The following is a 17,422-nucleotide window of genomic DNA, read 5'->3' on the forward strand; positions in this document are numbered from 1 at the left end:
GAAGTCCCTTCCATTCTTCTGTCCCTGGAGATGGACCAAGTACATGTGTTTTTCCTCGTCTTTTTGCAACGTACCATTACGTAACAGATACTGGATCTGTGCAGGTACAGTTACATTTGTGCTTCTTCTCAGTGTAGCCTATTAGGGGTACTTGAGATAATAGTATCAGTTGGAGTCGGTAACGAGCAAAGAAGATGCGCAGAGCCAAGGCGAGAGGCCCGGTGGAGGGGGGGGGGGGGGGTCGGCGGGGGAAGGGAGTACATGTGGCATCAGGGGCGGGAGGGTTATGGACTTGCTTGGCTTCATAGCCCTTTGTAATCTGCAAAAAAGGAGGGGTGAGAGAGAGAGGAAATCGCCAAAGGGCGCAGTGTGGCATAGAAGGGACCATGAGTAGTCATTTAGAATCAAGTGGTCAATAGGTATTCTCCTCCGGTCTCAGGAAGGAATACCAAGTGGCATCGAACAGGCAGACTTTATCCTGGAGTCTAGAAACAAGTCGTTCATAAGACGCCACACTGTACACTTCAGTCAACCAGTTGTCGTGTGTGGGCAGGTGTGGCGATCGTCCGTGGCGGAGGGCACAGAATTTGGACGTTGTCATTGCCTTCGCAGGACACTTCGTTCATGATTCGTGATGTTAGACAAGTCATGTGTAGCATGATTAATGTTCTTGATAGCGCGAGGGGCAGTTCTATTGCAAGACTGAGAGTGCTGCCTATTTGGGACCATATGTAAGAGATAGCAGGGCAGTCACACAGGATATGAGTTGTATAGCAGTCTGGCAGGGCACCTGTACAATATTGTGAGTGGTGGAGGAGACGCAAGGCTGCCTGTTTCTGATGGGGTTTATACCTGTTCTGGATCGTTTAAAAAAATTTCATTCTCGCCTCACATACCCCCTGTGTAACTACATTCTCTACCACCGGTCTCCATTCCTCTTCTGTGTAATGCACCAGAAGAGTATCATGCCAGGAGGTGCAGAGGAGAAGGGACAGTAGGGGTGATAGTGTAAATATTGAACCAGCATACTGTAGAACCATGAAATGACTCCTCTGTAAATTCCTCATAGGTTTAAATTATGTTGGATAGGGAGGCTGACATACTCCACGGTCTTGTCCCGAAGGTACTACTGTAGTTCCAACTCACGCCATAGTTGTGAGTGGGGTCCGAGTAACTCTTCCCATAAGGTAGCATAGGATTTCTTTTCCCTGTCTTGGATAATGTCATCCCTAGCCAATAGCCATGGGGTTTCTCATTCTTTCCACATTAGTGATTGACCACCCACCTGAAGGCGGTATTATTCCATAGGGTTACCTTTAGGTGCAGATGAGCGTAACTGTGCAAGCGCTTATGGGAGTGGTTACAGACCTTCAATATTGCGTGCACCATGGGGTTGGACGTCAGTGTAGCGGGCGTTTTGAGGCGGTAAAGAATTTCCACACCACGGCCACTGTAAGTCTTATCTCGTTGCAGTCGAACCCAGACAGGAGATTCAGCAACCTCCCACATGTAAGACAACCGTGCCAGGTACAGAGCATGATAATATTCTATGCAAGTCGGCCTCAGTCCGCAGCTCCTTCAATGCCCTATCAGCTTAGAAAAGGATAATCTTGGCCTCATGTCACCTCAAGTGAATGATCTTTTACCCTTTTATATCACTCATTTTATAGGTGCCTGAACAAGGAGGGGCAAAATTCCTAGAACATAGATGAAGCAGGCGAGGTTCCACTATTTTTACTGATTGCGATCTTCCCCACGGTGATAGATTGAGATGGTGCCTTTTCAGATAGCCATCGTTTGTTTTGGCAATGAGGAGGTTTAGGGTATCCAAGATTATTACCTCTGGGCCCCTGTTGGTAAGTATGCCTAACTATCACTGTTTACGCCGAAATGGGAATCCAATAATGGCTGCCTTCATCATTACGCGATATGGGTAACACTTAACTCTTGTCCCAAATGATTTTAAATCTCGAGATCCCAAAGAAGGTGTCTATGATGGACATTAGGGCTGAGAGTGACCTTTCCAGGTCTGTGAGCATGAGCAGAATGTCTTCCGCTCCCAGCAGGATCTTTGCTTTGCCTACTGTGATAGGTATACCTGCTATCTGGTAAGATTGGGGGGTAGCCTCCACCAGAGGTTGCATAGCCTAAAGGAACAACAGGGATGTGAGGGGGCAACCCTGCCTAGTTCTACTACATACTGGGATAGTTTCCGACAGGAACCTGCTGCAGTTGCCTTGAGTAGTAGGCACAGTGTAGAGCCAGTGAACATTCGTGATGAAGTTATCCCCAAGCCCAGTCGGCGGAGGTCTTGGAACAGATATCCCCATCGGCGTCAAAGGGAGAGGGCGATCGTGGCCTTGGAGAGTCTTTGGAGAGCCACAGGAGATGGATTACGGAGAGAAGATATTTATGGGAAGATCTTCCCAGGACAAATCCCAACTGGATATCGTGTATCAGACTAGGGCTAACCAAAATGCTTGCTAGAATCTTAATGTCTGATTTCAGGAGGGAGAATAAATGGTAACTGCCAAAAAGCAGGGGTTGTTGCCCAGTTTTGGTCAGATTGTGATCACCAAAAGCAAAACATTAACACATGGACCAGAGTGTCTCAATATGTTGATCTGAATCTGAAGGTTGACTTCACAAATTGTAGTATCCTGAAAAGTGACATGTGTTGTTTCTAAACATTATTATCAATGTTACCATTAGTTGGTTACTCTGGTCCCTCTATTAATGTTTTGCTTTTGGTGCTTTGAGTATGACTGGATTCCTGATTTTGAGGACGTATGAGTATGTGTGGGTATGAGTTTGGTTGTTTGAACGGTTGAGAGAACGTAGTCTGGGGTGTGCTTTATCTTCTTTTTATTGCTTATTTAATAAATTATGATATCTTTTGATATTTCGCTTGTAGCATGCCTTTGTCAGTAGGTCAGCTTCTTGGGTGTTTACATATCTACGACGTATAGTGCCTATTGATTCATACAGGTAGAGAATTTTTGTATGAGTAATTTGTACTAGTTCCCCTGTTATTGTCTACCTTCATTCGATTTCAGGAGACCCCTTTGTTAGAGTGGCCTACAAGATTACCCATAAGTGGTGAATGGGGAGTCCAAGGAAATTGATTGACTCTTCAGTACTGTTACCCAAGTAAGATCTCATACAGCCCAGTAGAGAGTATATGGGGTCCTCCAAGAAACTGTTAAGGCATAACCTAAGTACATTCCAAAGACCCCCTCAGTAGAGGGTCTATTACTTAACCAATAAGTGGTGAAAGGGCAGTCCCAAGAACATCATAGACTCCTTCAAGTTGCATACCTCTCAACAGACAATGTATTCTGGTCAACCTAGAAGCAGAGAAGGCATAACCTAAGACAATTTAACAGATCGCTCTGTAAAGTGTCTATGGATGTGGAGATTATGTAAAGAAAGCAGCATATCTGTGGGATCTGTGAAGGAGTGTTGTTCTGTTCTGTTGGCCGGCATTAATAAAGAAAAATTCATTGTTTTTCATCTTAATTAATTCTTAAAATGACCGCTTTCCATCAAGTGTCTTGCTGCTGGCTTTGCAGCACAGTGCTTACAGTAAATTGGCACAGAGGTCAAGGTCCAGAGCTCAACGTCATGGTTGATATTTTTTGTAATAATGTAGGTGGATTCTGCTTTATGGTGTATGCATTTTGTTTGCTGTTACTTTGTTGTTGCTCTTTAAAAAGGGAAGTACATATTCTTTAGAATTAAAGTGGATGAGAGTGCATGCAAAGCTACTATAGAGTAACATCAAGTTTACCTTGGATTCACATAGGTACCAACTGACTCTGCTCTTGCAAAGTGCCAATTCGTGCTAAAAAAGGCAATGAACTTTGCAGGTGCGAATCGCACCTTTGTGACTCGCAAGGACAAGGTGACATGAACTGTGCATATATCCCCTTTCTTGGAATGGTAGCAAACTGCTGAAGAAGGCAGCAACTATTTACAAACTGTAAGCTGTCTGGTGCCAATGTCAGATTGTGGCCCCGTGGATCATCTCTGCACGCTCTCTTGATGTTGCATTGCCAATGGGTCACTTCATGTGGCATTGTGACCCTTGATCCTTTAATGGGCAGCAGAGCAGTGCTAACATATTGCAGATTTGAAAGCAGGGCTCCCCCAGGAGAAACAGAAAAGTAATGCTGTCATAAGATCCACGTCAGCCCTCCTTAATTTTGCAAAAAAACTGGGAGCCAGACCCATAGAAGCAATGTTAAAAATATACAAATCGGGGGCGTGGCCAAGATGGCGTCGGAGTAAGACGTGCTTTCGAGTCGCTCCGGCGCCCGACCTGCTAAGCATTGTACAGCATCGCCTTCAGGGTGCCAATCGGCTCTGAAACGGTCGCAGGGGCCAGCGGCATCGAGCGGAGTGGTCCGGTGTTCCCGGCGAGTCCCTGAGTGACCGTGCAACGCCACTGGGTGCACTTCGTCATCGGGCCTGTTACGCACCGGCCTTGCGTACGGGAGAAGCCGCCTTGGAGTGCAGTGACTCGGCGCCGGCTGGGCGTGGCATCGAGGTGTGGCGGTCGCCCTCTGCCCCTCTTCGCCACCGGGGTCCCTCCTCTCCGCCGGGACACTGGCATGAGTGCGAGCACTTTGCTGTGAAGGACCGAGAAGCTCGGCGGACGGCCGACCACGTGGAGGGTGGGCCCCGGATCCTTAGCGGGGCCGTGTGACCTGACCGCGGCTGCTTCTGGAAAGCGTGACGCCGACCCTCAGCGTCCACTGCTGAGACGGAGTGTCTTCCTCGTCCCTGTGTGTGACTTGACACCTGGTGTGGACCCGTGCCCTGCACCGACTGCGACTCGGAGTTGCTGGCCCTGCGCGGTGAACCCAGGTCTGGACTTTGGTTGGATTCAGAGACCTGCTCTGCCCTACGGACTAACTGCCCGACCCACATTGCCCGGTGGTCATGGACTAAGTTGTGCTCTGCAAGTATCGAGTGGCTGCGTTCGTGGCCCGGCTGTGTGCGGCGGGGACTCCGGGCTTACTGACGTTGCTCTGGATCTCTGGCGGGAAGCTCCTACGCCGCCATCTTACTCGGGCAGCAGCCGCCCGCGACGCAGGTACTTCTGAGCGGCCTTCGTCCCCAATAGCCTTGACTCCACGGCTCCGCCGCGATGTCAAATTTGCCACGCAAGGGGAGGACGGTGAAAGACGGAGCATCTAAAACGTCGCAGCCGCCATCTTCCCCCGGAGCTAGTGGTTCGACTAGACAGTCAGACGAGGAGGCGCACGCCACCAAGGCATTCATGACGGAGCTGTTTGCCTCTATCAAGGAGGATATCTCCGAGCTTCGCGCCCAGCTAGCGTCGGACCTACGGGAGGTCCGGAGAGATGTGGACGGCATTGGTGAGCGGGTGGCCACCTTGGAAGATCATGACTTAAGTATGGCGAATGATGTTCACCAATTACAACAAGATGTTCTTCGCCTTACTGACCAGAACCTGAACCTGCAAGCAAACGCCGAGGACCTGGAAAACCGCTCCAGGAGAAACAACATCCGCATCAGAGCGGTCCCTTGGGAGGGTGTGGCTGGAGACCTGAGAGAATATGTGCAGGCCCTATTTCTGCAAGTACTGGATGAGGAAGACGTTCAGGAGATCAAGATGGATAGGGTGCACAGAGTTGGCCTGCCTAGGCGAGGAGGTGGCCCCCCCCCCGGACATCCTCGCGTGTGTACATGACTTTCAGACGAAGGAACGCATCCTCCGGAAGGCTAGGGCCATCACCACCTTGCAATTTCGAGGCCATCGGCCGCAGCTGTTCCAGGACCTGGCGGCGTCCACGCTTCAAAAGAGGAGAGAATTCCGACCAGTGACTGCTTTTCTGAGGGAGCGCAACATCTCGTACTCCTGGGGGCACCCCTTCCGTATCATATTCCGGTGGCAGAACAGACTGGCACAGATCCGCTCCCTGCAGGCCGCGAAGGAGCTGCTGGGGCTGGAGGACGACCCTGCCTCTCAGGCGGCACAATCCTCACCATCGCGACGACGGCGTCGATCTTCTTCATGGCACCGGGTTGGCTCTTCCCCGGACCGGCTACGTCCGGACCACTCTGTTAGCTTGCAGGAGAGGGGTTCGGCGGTGGCTTCGGTGGCTTCGGTGGCCTTGGCCACGCTTGCAGATACTCAGCAGAGCTCTGGAGCGGCATGATCCCTGACTTCCTCGATGGTCGGGCGCCGGAGAGTCTCTGTCGCTACGGCCCTGGGGTATTATGGTACTTTTGGAGAAGACACCCTGGCCATGGCCCTGGGGGCCCCCGAACTGGTGCCCCCACCCCGATTCCAGTCTGATGTGGACCTTGTGACCTGTGGCCCATTGGAACTGCTGAGTGCTTGGTTCAGGTTACGGGCCTTGTGCTCTGTTTTCTTGTTTCTCGGGTTGTTGAAGGGGGTGGGACAGATGGTGCTTTGAGTGTGGGTACTGTAGTAGGGTGGTTGGGGTTGGGGTTGGGGGGGTGGGGTGGTGTGGTGGCGATCGTTAGTGGTGGATGTGTGCTGCTGTTGACCTTGGTGCTATTATTCTCTGCATGTTTTCCTTTGCTCTATGATGGTCCTCCTTCAGCTCTTGTGCTTTATGGAGGGGAGGCCTTCCTGGGGTGCTGGGGGGGAGTGCGTTTGGTCCCTCCTGTACGGATGTGGCTAGGGATTTTTCCTTGGCTACCTATGCGTGGTTGTCCTCAATGTGATTGGGTTCCGGTATGCGACGGTGATCTGAGGTTGGAGTGTGGATGTCTTGGCACATACATGGCGTGGAGTCTTAGGTCCCCATTATGCCTGTTAGTATAGGCACCTGGAACGTGAAAGGCCTCAATTCACCACAGAAGCGGCAGAAACTTTGGAAGTACATTTCGGACCATCACCTAGATGTGGTTGCTCTTCAGGAAACCCACCTGGCTAGGAGGGACGAAATGAGGCTTCGCCATAGGCAATTCCCCCTTATCTACAGGGCGTCCGCGCCCACGAAGCACAGAGGGGTGGCCCTCCTCTTCCGAGCCTCCCTCCACTTTCAACCCCTGGGGGTGAGCGTTGATAAGGAGGGTCGTTGGCTGATGGTGAAGGGGACGCTGTATGGTCGCTTGTGTACCTTTGTTGTGGTGTATGCTCCGAATGCGGGACAAAATGGCTTTTTGCAATGTTTGATGGGTAAGATGGGGGACTTTGTGGATAGGCACTTAATACTGCTGGGGGATTTCAATATGGTGTGGGACAGGGACTTGGATAGTTCTGGGGCGCGCAGGGCAGATACTGGTGTCTTCTCGGAGGAAACACAGCGTCAAGTGGGTGAAATGGGGCTGGTAGATAGCTGGCGCTTTGTCCACGCACAGGCCAGGGACTATACTTTCTTCTTTCACGTCCATCGCTCGTACTCCCGCATAGACTACATTTTAGTTAGCCAAGCTCTCAGGGGGGATATTCGAATGACTGATATCTTTCCGCTCTCACTGTCGGACCATAGCTTGGTGGTACTGGGGTTGCATTGGGCCGCGGGGGGAGATGGCTGGCGAAGGTGGTACTTCCCGGCTGCTCTGGTGAGGGATGAGGTGTCCTGTAAGGCACTGAGGAAGGCTATTGGTGATTTTTTTGTCCTCAATCCGCCTTCTGACACGTCGGTATATAACACATGGGACGCGTGCAAGGCCTCCTTGCGGGGCACGTGCCTCGCCCTTAACGCGAACCTTAATAAACTTCGGCGGGAAGAGAGGGAGGCTCTGGAGACGGAGCTTGCCACCTTGGAACAGGCGCACAAGGCGAACCCTTCCAGGGTGACCCTGCGCCCCCTGACGGCGGTGCGAGGGAAACTAAAGGCCCATTATAACAACAGGGCGGAATTCACCCTTCTGCGCCTTCGTCGTGTCTCCTATTCCCAGGGCAATAAGGTTGGGCGCCACCTTGCTCTGCAACTTCGTGATAAGCGCGAAAGGGATTACATCGGGGGTGTGCGAGACCATACGGGCTCTGTCCAGCATAAAGACGTGGACAAGGCGGCCATATTTGGTCGCTTCTACGAAGAGCTCTATTCGAGCGAGTCTCTTAACCCGGAGGCTCAATCCGAGTTTTTGGGCGGTCTGCCTCTACCGAGAGTTTCCAGAGAATGGAATGATTTGTTGTCCTCCCCCATCTCTAGGGAGGAGGTATTAGATGCCATCAAGGCCTTGAAACTGCATAAGGCCCCCGGGCCTGCCGGCTATACGGCCCTGTTCTACAAGACGTTTGCGTCTGACATCTGCGACTACTTAGTCTCCCTCTTCAACGCGATGGCCACTGACGGTAGGACCTCGGACACCATGGCCGAGGCCATGATTACTATTCTCCCCAAACCAGGTAAGGACCCTACCTATTGTGCATCTTATCGTCCGATAGCGCTCCTTAACCTGGACGCTAAATTGTACTCCTCCATCCTGTCGAGCAGACTGCAAGACTTGATGCCTGCTCTGATCCACCCTGATCAGTCGGGATTCATTAAAGGTAGACAAACTCATGACAATCTGCGGCGCGTCGTCCATTTAATCGAAAAAGCGGAGCGGTTCCGCATACCAGCAGTGTTGGTAGGGCTGGACGTGGAGAAGGCCTTTGACAGCGTTGATTGGGGGTTCTTGCACCGAACGCTGGTGGCCTTCGGGTTCTCGGCCCAATTTATAAGAATGCTTGAGGCCAATTACAATAACCCTACCTCCCGAGTGTTGGTTAACGGCCATAGATCCGGGAGTTTTCGTCATTCCCGAGGAACACGCCAGGGCTGTCCACTCTCGCCCCTTCTCTTTGCCCTTAGCATAGAACCATTGGCGCTTGCGATCCGGGAGAATGAGCGGATCCTGGGACTCCCCTTTACGGGTGAGCAGCATAAGATCTCACTCTTCGCCGATGACGTCCTGTTGTCCCTTCGAGACCCGGCGCTGTCACTACCCCATGTCCATTCGGTGCTCTCGGAGTATGAAATGGTGGCGGGGTTCAAAGTTAACTTCGACAAGTCCTACATCTTGAATTTGACCCTACCGCCGGGGGAGGTACAGCAGATCCGGTTGCTTACCCGGTTGCTTACTCCGCTCTCGTGGACGTCTTCCTCTTTGCTTTACCTGGGCGTGCGGCTGACCTCTACCATAGGTGCCTTGTTCCAGGCTAACTTCCCCCCGATGCTGACGTCGATTCGTACGGAACTGGACCGGTGGAAGCCCAAATTTATCTTGTGGCTGGGTAGGATTCATGCACTCAAAATGGTTCTCCTGCCCAAGCTCCTTTACCTCTTCCAGGCCTTGCCTATCCCGATAGGACTAGATTACTTCCGTCGGCTTAAGACCCTGATGCTGAAGTATGTCTGGCAAGGCGGTCGGGCGCGACTTCCGTTTACGGTTCTCCGACGCCCGCGGTTGGAGGGGGTAGTGGGCTTTCCGGACATGCATTTGTATTACAAGGCTGCCCAATTGAGAGTCCTAGTGGAGTGGTCCCAACAGCTTTCGGAGAAACACTGGCTCCACATGGATCGGAGCGTTGCGGGTCGTTCCATCTGGGACCTAGCCTGGAAACCTAAGGTGGACCGGCCCAGAAACGCGTACATTAGCACCCCTACCAGCACGGTGTTAAAGGTCTGGGACACGGTTAGTAGCGATGACCGGTGGACCACATTCCCGTCCCCGTTCACCCCGATCCACTTCAATCCGGCCTTTCCTCCGGCGTTGATGGAGGGTCCCTTTGAGACCTGGAGGGAGGGTGGCTGTAGGGGCCTCACCCACCTGTTCCATGGTGCCGAACCCCTCACTTTCCATAATTGTATGAGGGATTATGGTGTTCTGCCGACGGAGCGCTTTCGACACCTTCAGCTCCTGCATTGGGCGACGTCGCCTGGAGTGGTGGATGCCGCTACCAGACCCTTGACGAAATTCGAAACCTTTATCCTTCGCACATCCACCATGAAGGGAGCGATCTCTTTTCTGATGAGCTGCTGTTAGACACTACGATGTCCCCCCGGCCTCGATATCAAGATCACTGGGAGAATACACTGGGGAGGGACATTTCTGACAGCGAGTGGAGGAGCTTGTGGCGGGACGTGACAGCACATAACCACTCTACCGACCTCAGGGAGGCCCATATGAAGCTTCTGTTCGACTGGTACTTGTATCTGTCTAAACTACACCGAATATTTCCAACTACCTCAGACAGGTGCTGGCGGGGCTGCGGGATGTTGGGAGACTTCAGCCATATATGGTGGGACTGTCCCACCATCCGGCCATTCTGGACCGAGATTCTCTCCCACATCAAAGATGTGCTGGGTTACCCACTCCCAAACTCCATGGACTTTGTCTTGCTGGGCCTTAGAGACCCACTGCTTGAGCACCAGACTAGGGCTGATAAGCGCATTATGTGGCTATGCCTGGGGGCGGCCAAGCTGACTTTGGCAGCTGCTTGGAAGAGCCTGTCTGCCCCTGCCGTCTCTTTGTGGCATGCACGGCTATGGCGCCTTTTGAGTATGGAGCGGCTCTCAGATATCTTCCTGGGGAATTTTAAAAACTTTATGTTCAATTGGGGCCCCTTGGTGAGGTTTTTGTCCCGAGGCCTGCCCTCGGCAGTTTGCCCGTCAGCGCTGCGGGCACTTCATCTCTTCCAAATTTGATTACCGGTATGACTGTTGCTGATTGTATGAATGCTGGTCGCCACCACTGGGTGGGGGCTGGGTGATGGGGAGGGAAGGGGGGCGGAGGGGTGGTAGTTGGGGAAGTTGTTTTTCTCTTGTTGCGACTTGCTGTGCTCCCGAGAATGGACACTATGATTATAGCGGGGCTTGGGTTGTTCTTCCCGAGCTGGGGACATTGCACCGACTGTTGGAACTACCAGGCACAATTCGGACACTGTGATGGGCAGGCCTTATCGTTCGAACTTCTGCTGCCCTACCTGGTTGCCGCCCTTTTGATGCAGGCTCTGATTCCCTATTGCCCCTTCCTTTGCGTTAATATTTTCTGCACCCCCTGTGTGGGGTTATGTGGCGGAATGTCGCCTGTTTCTTTCTCTCCTTTTTCTTTTCTCGCTTCCCTTGCACTATTCCCCTCCCCCTTTCTATTTTTCACCTTGCATACTATAAATAAAAATTTTACAAAAAAAAAATATACAAATCTAAATGCTGCGCTATCGCATCCTATGGGGCTTCTATTTGGGGCTACGCTTCTGTTAGCAAAATCCAACTTGTGGAAAATAGATTTCTTAGATCTTTGCTATCGGTTCCACAGTCAACCCCAACTCTTGCCATACATTCTGAGCTAGGCCTAGGTTACATCACAGATCACCTAAAGATAGCGCCCATGATCTGTTGGGCATCAACGTGGCTTAACGAGGAAATTACACTTAATCATCTGATTCTTAAAGACTGTCTGGCACTGGAGAAGGCAAAGGGAATCCCATGGCTGGCATACGTTAGAGCGGCGAGTGCCAGACTGGGCCGACCTGATCTATACACAGCCCCAGAGAGTATTAAGAAAGAGGATGTGGTTTGGTTCAAACATAATTTCAGAATCTTGCTGGAGGCAGATAGAGAGGAAGAGGAGCTAAAAAAAAAGGGTGTAAGAAGTATTTACCTCTTGCAGTCGTCCCCCTCATTAGAACCTTACTTAAGGATTGTCACAAAACCTTTCCATCGCTTTTTGCTGACAAGATTTAGGTTTAATTTAATACATCTTACTTTGGGTTCTTTTGAGCATTGGGCTAAACCAGAAGATTCTGCACCATGCTCCTGTGACAATTTCTCCACTCAAGATACACTCCCATTTAATTATGTTTTGTGAAAAGTACTCTGTGGCCCGTAATAAATTCCTATTGCCCATACTAAGAGAAGCAGGATTCTTGCAAGTGAGGCCAGCCCTCATACACTTGCAGCTATTGAGTAGCGTGCACACTATTTTTAGTGTAGCTAGTTTCTTGGTGGCAGCAGTGAGGATTAACAAAAGCAATAGGAAGACTTGTTTACTTCAAGATGCAGTAGAAGGAGAAGGGGGTATCCAGTTTTTCTGAGTGCTCAATAGAGGTGATACAAGACCTTACTCTTGAACAAATTCTGAGTTGTAATTAGGAGTGTATATATCCTAAAACTGGTAATTCTTTGCACAATTATCCATTTGCATAGAGTTTTAGTGGTGCTACAAAGTTTGCTATCTGCACATATTATGCACAAGTCATGAATTGTATACACTTTGTATATGTTTGAACAGCTGCTAAAAACCAGTATACCTATCCGTCTGTATATAATTTTTAAAATTTTTAACCTGTATGTATGTATGAATTTTTTGATGCTGCTTTTATGATTTTAATTAATCGAAATAAAGACTTTTAACTGACTGACTGAAAGCAGAGACAAAAGGCTGTTGCCCCATGCGTGCTTCTGTCCCAGCATTTGCTATTGTGAGCTATGAGGTACCCAGGTGATCCCTCCCATTTACAATAATGAGTCAGTACATTCGCGCCTCACGGAGCGCAGCACAGGATTATTGAATTGTCTTGTATTATGTAACTTCCTCATGTAAAGCGCTCTGATACATCCGGGTCTAGCCAGCGCTATATAAAACTCAAATAAACAAAAATAAATTGTAAAAAATATGTTTATTTAGCACTTACTATAGCCTTATCGTTTGTTTCTGAGGGCTGTACCAGTTGTTTAAGACCCTGAACCCAAATGGCCTATAAGGAAGGTTGTTGGCCTTTAACAACCTTTATAGCCCGAGGCAGAAGGGTTATAAGGCTATTAGAACATTCCACCCCCTATGGGTAGAATGTTATAAATTAAAAAGAGGGAAACAGAGGGACCAACATTGGAATGTTGGAGCAGAATGCTTATACAAGCCATTATAAGCCCAGAGTCACTTCATTGTCTTTAATCGAGGTTTCAGCATTCCGGTGTTCTAATATAGCTTTAGAGCCCGCCAAAGCGGACTCTACCGGCCATTAAAGGCAAACTCTAGTGTCAAAGCCCCTAGCCAAAGGAGAGGGCCTTTTTACATGGGAGCGAGCCTTTAATGGCCGGTAGAACCCTCTACAGAGGGCTCCAAGTCTATTGGAACATTCCATCCCTAGGTGGCAAAATGTTCTGATTTGAAAAACAAAAGACTCACAGAGTCCGTTGGGGTTGAAATCCTGTCGGGCTCAGTGAGGCCTTGGTTCACAGCTGTTGCTGTAAAAAAACATTGGAGTGTTGACGCACCGGGCTTCTATCAGCCATTAGAAGCCTGGAGCACCTTATTGTCTTCAATGGCGCGCTCAACATTCCTATGTTCTAATAATCCTGACGAGGTGCGGAAGTGCTTCACATTGAGTAGCAGGATAGCCTAGAGCCCAAGTTTTGTGATTAAATACAGTAGCTGTGAACCCTTTGCTGCTCTGCTCTTTTTCAGCGATCACACATCATTCAAACACAAACCTTTAAAACCAAAATGCGAATTTCATCACATGGTTTGGAGATGGCTTCACCAATCAGTGACCAGACCCCCCAGATGCCTTATGAGACTAATTCATTTTGTGCATGCGATTTTTATACACATTTGTCTGTATTTGATGCTAATTTGCATTTCAGTAACGGAAGACTGTTCCGATAAGCAATTTAGTAAATAGCAATGCATGCTCGTGATTACCCTGTAATATCCAAAATTAGCAGAGACGAATATGTCTTTCTCGTTTTCATTCAGCCCTGGCCGTTTTCCCAGCACCAAGCAACGTCACTTGGAGGTCGGAGAATTTCCAGCACGTTTTGACATGGAGTCCAGGGAATCCTTCCTGCACGCCTTCCGTGTACAGAGTGAAGTACACAAACAGCCTGTAAGTTGAATGCACTTAAAGGGGGCTTCCATCACAGTAAACTGCAATGAACGCTCTTTGTTTTCTTGTCGGCCGCGCATTTGCTCATGTAATAGTTGTTTCCCTGTCCCCCTCCCTCCCACGAAATTGACAAGTTGCTGCCTATAAGAAGTCACCACTTCTGTTTGTTTCTGTAGTAGTAACTTTCCAGCTGATAAATAGCCCTTGACTGAATCTTGCATTCAAATAACTGGAGTATTCAATCAGAGAGGTGTAACGCCCAGTGTTAATAATTGTCCTTTAAATTAAAAAAAATCCTTTTAAGGTCCCAACGCCTTTATTAGTGAAAGTACTTCTGAAATAAAATGTTCATGGGTTTCAGTGTTGGAATTGTTTCTCTCAAATAAAGCTGACAGTTGTTGGTAGAATTACCTGCTTGATAAACCTAGGGCATATTTGCAAAGTGTTTGTGGGTGTACAGAGCAGAGCTCCATCATAGGATGAAACAGATCAGTAAGTTCAAGACACCTCTTCATACTACTCCTTCCTGGGTTTTTCAAGGCAGTCTACTGGATGCCACTCCTAGTTTAGCCTCTCTACCCACCCCGCCATTGTTCCGCTCCTTGCTCCTGGTGCCTTTCAATTGTGCGCTCCTCCCATGTGAATCCCTTTCCTGCTTGCCTGTCTCTTCGCTGTGTACTATGAATTAACCTTCCCTGTTCTTCTTTTACCACTTCTTGGCCTCTTAATGCATGCAATGTCCTCCCTACTCGCTGCCCCTGTCTCAGCAACCTTCCCTCGCCTATCCCTGTCTTGCCCTCCCTCTCCCAGTTCCTCTGTGATCCCCTCACTAACCATCGCCTTTCATTGAGACCGACTTATATTGATTGCCCACCGTGTTCAAGAGAAGGACACCATAATGGTGACAGTACTAAATAGCTCCATAAACAAATTAAGGGGCGTGAAGAGGTGCTGTAGAGCAAGGGCTAACCCTCCTCTGACACAGAACTTTACAAAAACTATAGAGCCCTACTCAATTGGACCAATCTGACCTCCTACAGTCAACCTAAAGAGAAAAGAATCCTTTTACTTTTAAGAACTCTCTACCCCTTGGTGGCATGCTTATATTAAGGCACTTAATAGTGCTCCATAGGTACACAAGGGAGATGCAGATGCAGGCATGGATAGAGGTATTTTAGGTGAGCAGGCCAGGCGGGGATCTCTGACTCCGTGTGACAAGAGGCATGTCTCCTCTCCATGGATCCATGGAGCACAATTAAGTGCCTTAATGTGTACCCTTTTACGGACACCGTGTAGGTGGTTCAGGTGTGCTTAACAAGTATGTATGGTAACTTAGTTACATCAGTATTAAGGAATACGTGTGGTTTGTGGTAGTGTAATCGTTTCCTGAAGAAATCCACGAGCATTTGATAAGATAATTGCCAGAAACATGTTGACCGTAAGAAGAAGTTGGGGTAACTACAGCCCAAGGACTTTCTAACTTTTCCAGTTCTTAGTCATACTGGTTGGCACCCAGATTAATATGTTGGGGCTACCAGGCATGTATTTGTCAAGAGTAACCCTACCCCCACTCACTCCCAGGCATCTCATAGGGTGTAGCATGCCCCGTTCTGCAACGAAACAGGAAGGAACTCTATGATGAAGCATGCCACCAAAGGGTGCCTCCGGTGGGGGAGAGTTCTTTAAAGCAAAAGGATTATGTTCTTCTTAAAAGAGTTCTAGGTGGTCCCTGGTCGACTGGATCAACCTGAGACCCCTCCTGTCACTCTATTAGTGATCCAAACATTCTATAAAGTAGCTGCTCATACTAAAGACCAGTCCTTAGCTGACCTACTCCATCGGCTGCTTTTTCTCCTTGAGTTTATATAGGCACCACATGGTGTGAAACCTCTCAGGCGTTGCAATCAGTAGCTCGAATTCGGCAGGCCTTGATATTTAGTGGGTCTTACTCATAGATATGATGCTTGGGATTGAGTACTTATTTTGGGAGTACCCAACATCCATGATTTTCACAAGTTGATTCGGGTTTAAATTTTCCATTTGTGACCCATGTCAAGTATTTTGCAGGCTTCTCCCAAGTGAATGGAAAATATAGTTTACGGTTCTTCTCAAGCTACGATTCAGGTGCGGGAAACCTCTCAACAGGCATGGTTTCTCTTAGGAGCCCAAAAAGTACTTATACATTGGTGGGGCTTGCAGAAATATACCCTCACAGAGGGCATCCATTGAAAATTCTGCCATTACGGTGCATTTGCAGATATATTATTAGAGGCAGGTTTGGGGTGATTGAGTGGTCTACATTCAAAATAAGTGACGGTATTAATATCCCCTTTGCATGTAAGTTCTCCCCTACAGAAACACATGCGAACTACTTCTGTCAAGGGCAGAAGTTGGTGCGTTTCTTGAGTGCACATGTGGAAATATATATTTATTAGAGGTGTAAGGAAGCGGGTTTCTCCAATTTGGAAAATGCTGTACCATTGAAAAAAACGAAGTACCATTTGTCACTAGTCAGCCGCTGGAATGTTGTTAAAATGAGTTTTCCTACCAAAGTTCTTTTCTTGTTTAGATCAATACCTCTGGTATTCGAGATATTATGGTTTAAGAAGTTTGAAGGGATGGTCAATAGATTTATATGGGCATATGGGATGACATGATGGACCCTGAAATTTATAACTCTACCCAGGGAGAGAGCAGGATGGGCTGTTTCTGATTTCAGATTATACCACCTAGCATCGGCCCTGCAATATATGTGTGAACTAGTTGGGAGAAACCACTTGGATGCCCCGAACCGGGGGAGGGTACCGGATATCAATGGGTTATTGGTAGGGGAAGAGGCTAAAAACATTTTTTAAGATTTACGAGCCTAGCTATTACAAGAAGGTAAGGTTTAAGACTCTTTTGGCCGCGTGTCCGGTAAATGGGATGTTGAAGAGAAAGATAGGAATAGGAAGAATACATTATTACTCCTCTCTTTTTATGAATCTGTTCCTTCTGGTAGTTTTTCACGATAGAATAATGAAACGGTGGAGGGACTTAGGGGTGGAGACGATTGGGGATATGTTCATTATAACCAGAGTTAAGTCATTTACTGAGATTCAAGCTAGTTATAGGGTCGATGGGAAAGACTTCTTTAAATACCTACAGAAACGTAGTTTTTTTGTAAAGAAAACTGGGGGTCCAAAAGGGATAACTAAAGATATCATTATGGATATGATGAGGGACGAAGAAGGTTGCACTATTAGCCGGATCCACAGCGAATTGTTCACCATGCAGCCATATGATCTCGAGAGGCAGGCAGATAAATGGGATCAAATGGTTCGGGTTAAAGGGATCGGGCTTCCTTGATTCTCTTAATAAGGGGCAGACTATATTGTGCTCATCAAAGCTGCAGGCACAACACTTTAAGACGATTAATGGCTCTCATAGGAAAGGTAATTTGGCTTTGCCAATGCTTGTTCCGCCGGTGAGTTCTCCTAGTAGCAACAGCTAGCCTCAAAACGCTTGTGACTCGTGAAAATTCATGAATTTGTTTGAAATGTGAGAGTGAACCCAAGGAGCACATTGATTTATTTGTTCATTTTTGTCGTTTTTAGG

At 48.6% G+C, this 17,422-nt stretch overlaps 1 protein-coding gene across 4 annotated transcripts in view; it reads left to right on the forward strand.

Moving 5' to 3' along the window:
- Positions 1 to 17,422, forward strand: part of IFNAR2 (interferon alpha and beta receptor subunit 2) — a 171,297-nt gene that overhangs the window by 75,267 nt on the left and 78,608 nt on the right. For all 4 annotated transcript variants that reach the window (XR_015299363.1, XR_015299364.1, XM_086935319.1 and 1 more), the window contains exon 3: positions 13,696 to 13,825. Coding sequence is in view for 2 of the 4 variants with exons in the window: in XM_086935319.1 (XP_086791445.1) it covers positions 13,696 to 13,825 (130 nt within the window). In the remaining 2 variants the exon portion in view is untranslated. The remainder of the gene's footprint in view (positions 1 to 13,695; positions 13,826 to 17,422) is intronic.

Source organism: Lissotriton vulgaris, chromosome 8 (assembly GCF_964263255.1).
Source record: "Lissotriton vulgaris chromosome 8, aLisVul1.2, whole genome shotgun sequence".
Classification (NCBI taxonomy): Eukaryota; Metazoa; Chordata; class Amphibia; order Caudata; family Salamandridae; genus Lissotriton; species Lissotriton vulgaris.